Below are 3094 nucleotides of genomic sequence, written 5' to 3'. Positions count from 1 at the left end.
CATGTACATAAAGTTTCGCTGGATGAATAAATATGCAATTTGTTTTTTTTATAAATAGACCCTTTAATGTTCATTCTGAACTCTCAACCCAGCACAAAATACCCGTTTCAGTTTGAAACTGCCATTTTAGGCTGTCCGCGGCTAAACTTGTACATAGCAGGCAAATAAGCAGAAAGCCTAGTAAAGTGACTATTAAGTGTCACAAAGGCAGCCTAAATGCTTATGTTTCATAGGTCAAAGTTTTCGAGGTATCTTAAGGTTTATAAAGATGACTGCCTAACCCCCCCCCCACCCCCACCCCATCCACAAATAAATAGCATAAACATGCTTGTAAGATGACACAATGTGCGTGTCTTGATATAGATCACTCTGTGAAATAAAACAAAAAAAAGGAAAAATATGTCAAACGTCCAGATAAAATATATTCATAGACATACATATATACACATCAATATTACAAATATAAAAGTGACCTGTCACTGTATTTTTATACAAGCTGCACTGCTTGGCTCCTCATCAGAATTATTACCATTACATGAAGTAGAGAAAGGTCTGTTTTCGCATGGTAAACAGTCACCATCCCAGCATTTGAGATGCACATTATTATTATTAGACTAGACAGAAATTAAGTTTTATTTTGGTCATCACAGCCCATCCATTAGCGCTAGAAGATCATCTCCTTTGCTGGTACTCTGTACCAGTGTCTCATCAGATCGAAACTCGCCCATGATGCGAGAAAGCTCCTTATTTCTCTGCTGGTCCTGCAAAAGCAAAATGGAACATTTCTTTAACACTGAAAAGGTAACCTAATAAGCATCTCTAAGGTCTCGTTTACACAGGCGTATTGCCCCGTACAGAGTGTAAGGCTGCTTTTGTTGCACCCAGAGCTGTGGGAAGAAGTGTGCAGGCAGCTCATGTAAGTCTATGGAGACGCAGGAGCTGTGCCCCCCCCACACGCCGCTTCCCTCAACTCCAAATTTTGACAGCTGAACAGACAGTATACAACCTCGGGTGCATACATGATAGATCCAGGCCCGTGCATCATCTGTGTGTGGTTGCCAAAACGGGAAGCAGTGTGTGAGGGCACACAGCTCATGCATCTCCATAGACTTACATGAGCTGCCCACATCCTTGTTTCCGCAGCTCTGGGCACATAAAAAAAAAAACAGCCCTTTTTGCTGAATGAGGCCTTAAAGTGGACCTTAATAGCTTGCTGTTGCCCACCTAAGACAGACACAGAGGGACTCATTTATAAAGGAGTGGTACAGCTTAACTGCGGTCATACCATTGCTGTTCTATTCGAACCTCCTCCTGCACAATTATTAAGTACTTCTATGTGCTTTATAATTGTGCTTTAGGGCTCTAATATAAGTGAAACACTATTTATACCAATGCATTAGGAGAAAAAATTGTGATAGAAGGAGTAAACCTGTTTCATGACCTGTCTAAGGTCATGTGACAGCGCTTTCCTGCTATTCGTGAGTGTTCTCTGCAGCCTTATGCAGAAAACACACACATAGCAACAGGGGTTCCACACTCCTTTGCATTTTATTAATAAAATCTAAAATGTTAGCTCAGTGTGCAGTATTTCCAGCAATGTCCTGTGGTATACAGAGAAGGAGCACTGCAGTTCTTTATAGACAGGCTCTTATGAACCATCAAATACTCATCATCTAGCCCCACCAGTGTCCCTGCAATTACAAGAGAAAGTTCACACCATTTTCCGGACCAGGTCTGGTCCGGAAAATGGTGTGGACCTGCCCGCAGTTCCAGTGCATTCCAGACCAGACAAAATGAGACATACAGTCTTTTTCTGGTCTGGTCTGGAAAGGACTGCACTGGTGTGAACAGAGGCCAGAAATAATATAGGGATACATTAGGATGCATTTTGGGTCCGGAAACAATCTGGTCTGGTCGGGAGATGATCTGGATGTGGTGTTAATGGGCCCTAAAGCAGAAGCACAGCTTTGTTCAGGCCGATTACAGTGTAGTGGATTTACTAAAGGCAGATAGGCTGTTTACTTTGCAATACAATTTTTCCCTTAGCTTAGTGAATGAGGTGAAGTGATTTCCATCACTTCAAAGAACAAAATCCTGTTTCATTTATTTTTCTTGCACGTGATTGGGCATTCTTCAATTTTCACATTTGTTAAGGTGACACTAATCTCAGGAGTTAAAGCTTAAAACTGCATTCAAGTACCTTAACCATTAACAAAAATTTATTTTTAATAGGTGTATTAATTGGCTGCAGATCCTCAAATCATCTCTGAATACATGCTAACGTTGTCCTTCCTTCACACACAGGGACCATTGAGAACACTAGTAGCCCCCCTCCAGAAGGAAGGACAGTGTCAGTATGAATTCAGATATGATTTGAGGATCTACAGCTGAGTGATACACATATAAGATACATTTCATTTTTGGTAATAAGTAAGGTACTTGAATGCATTTTTAAGGTTTAATTTCTAGGGGAACAGTCAGTTTAAGCTAAGAGAAAATTCCCTTGCAAAGTCAACAGCCTATTTGCTTTTCGTAAATCAACTCCTTTGTGTCTTCTTTGATCTGGAAATGACCACACAAGATACATTTTCCTACATTAATAATAAAATACTTTTATTTTTGGTAGAAACTAAAGCCTTGTACAAAAAAATATTTGGTCACTTGGAATGCGATTTTCCTATCTGGGAATATTTATCATGAAAAAAATAATTTCTATTGCTCAATCATTGGTTGAAACATTACTGGACAACTTAGAGCAAACATTCCTTTCATTTATAAAGGATGTAATCCCTGTAGCTTTCTTTTAGGGAGCCTGGAGAATCTTGGGAATAGCCAGAGTTCACAAGAGGCAGCACAATACAACAACAGTGCCATCACTGTTAACTCTTTACTTACTTCACTGGCTTCAATGTTGATCACTTTGTAAGAGAACTCTTCAGGTCTTGTCAGCGCTGCTTGCCTTTTTGCATGTCAAGAAAAGATTTAACAGTCACATGACTCTATTACATACTTGCTACTGTCAGCAATTGTACACCTTTCAAAACATTCATCTTTTATACAATAAAAGCAAAGAATCCTAAATCACACAATATAT

The 3094-nt window shown here is 39.6% G+C and overlaps 1 protein-coding gene across 2 annotated transcripts in view; it reads right to left on the bottom strand.

Annotated features, from left to right (window-relative positions):
• Window positions 1–299: 299 nt before the first annotated feature.
• OSCP1 (organic solute carrier partner 1) overlaps window positions 300–3094 on the bottom strand; it is a 19139-nt gene continuing 16344 nt past the window's right edge. For both annotated transcript variants that reach the window (XM_018576581.1, XM_018576580.1), the window contains 2 exons: window positions 2896–2959; window positions 300–761 (listed from right to left, as the gene is read on the bottom strand). In XM_018576581.1, coding sequence (XP_018432083.1) covers window positions 645–761; window positions 2896–2959 — 181 coding nt within the window. In that variant the 3' untranslated portion in view covers window positions 300–644. The remainder of the gene's footprint in view (window positions 762–2895; window positions 2960–3094) is intronic.

Source organism: Nanorana parkeri, unplaced genomic scaffold (assembly GCF_000935625.1).
Source record: "Nanorana parkeri isolate BGI_ZX_2015 unplaced genomic scaffold, ASM93562v1 scaffold70, whole genome shotgun sequence".
Lineage (NCBI taxonomy): Eukaryota > Metazoa > Chordata > Amphibia > Anura > Dicroglossidae > Nanorana > Nanorana parkeri.
The sequence above is the reverse complement of the archived record's forward strand: the minus strand, read 5'-3'. Positions and strand labels throughout refer to the sequence as shown.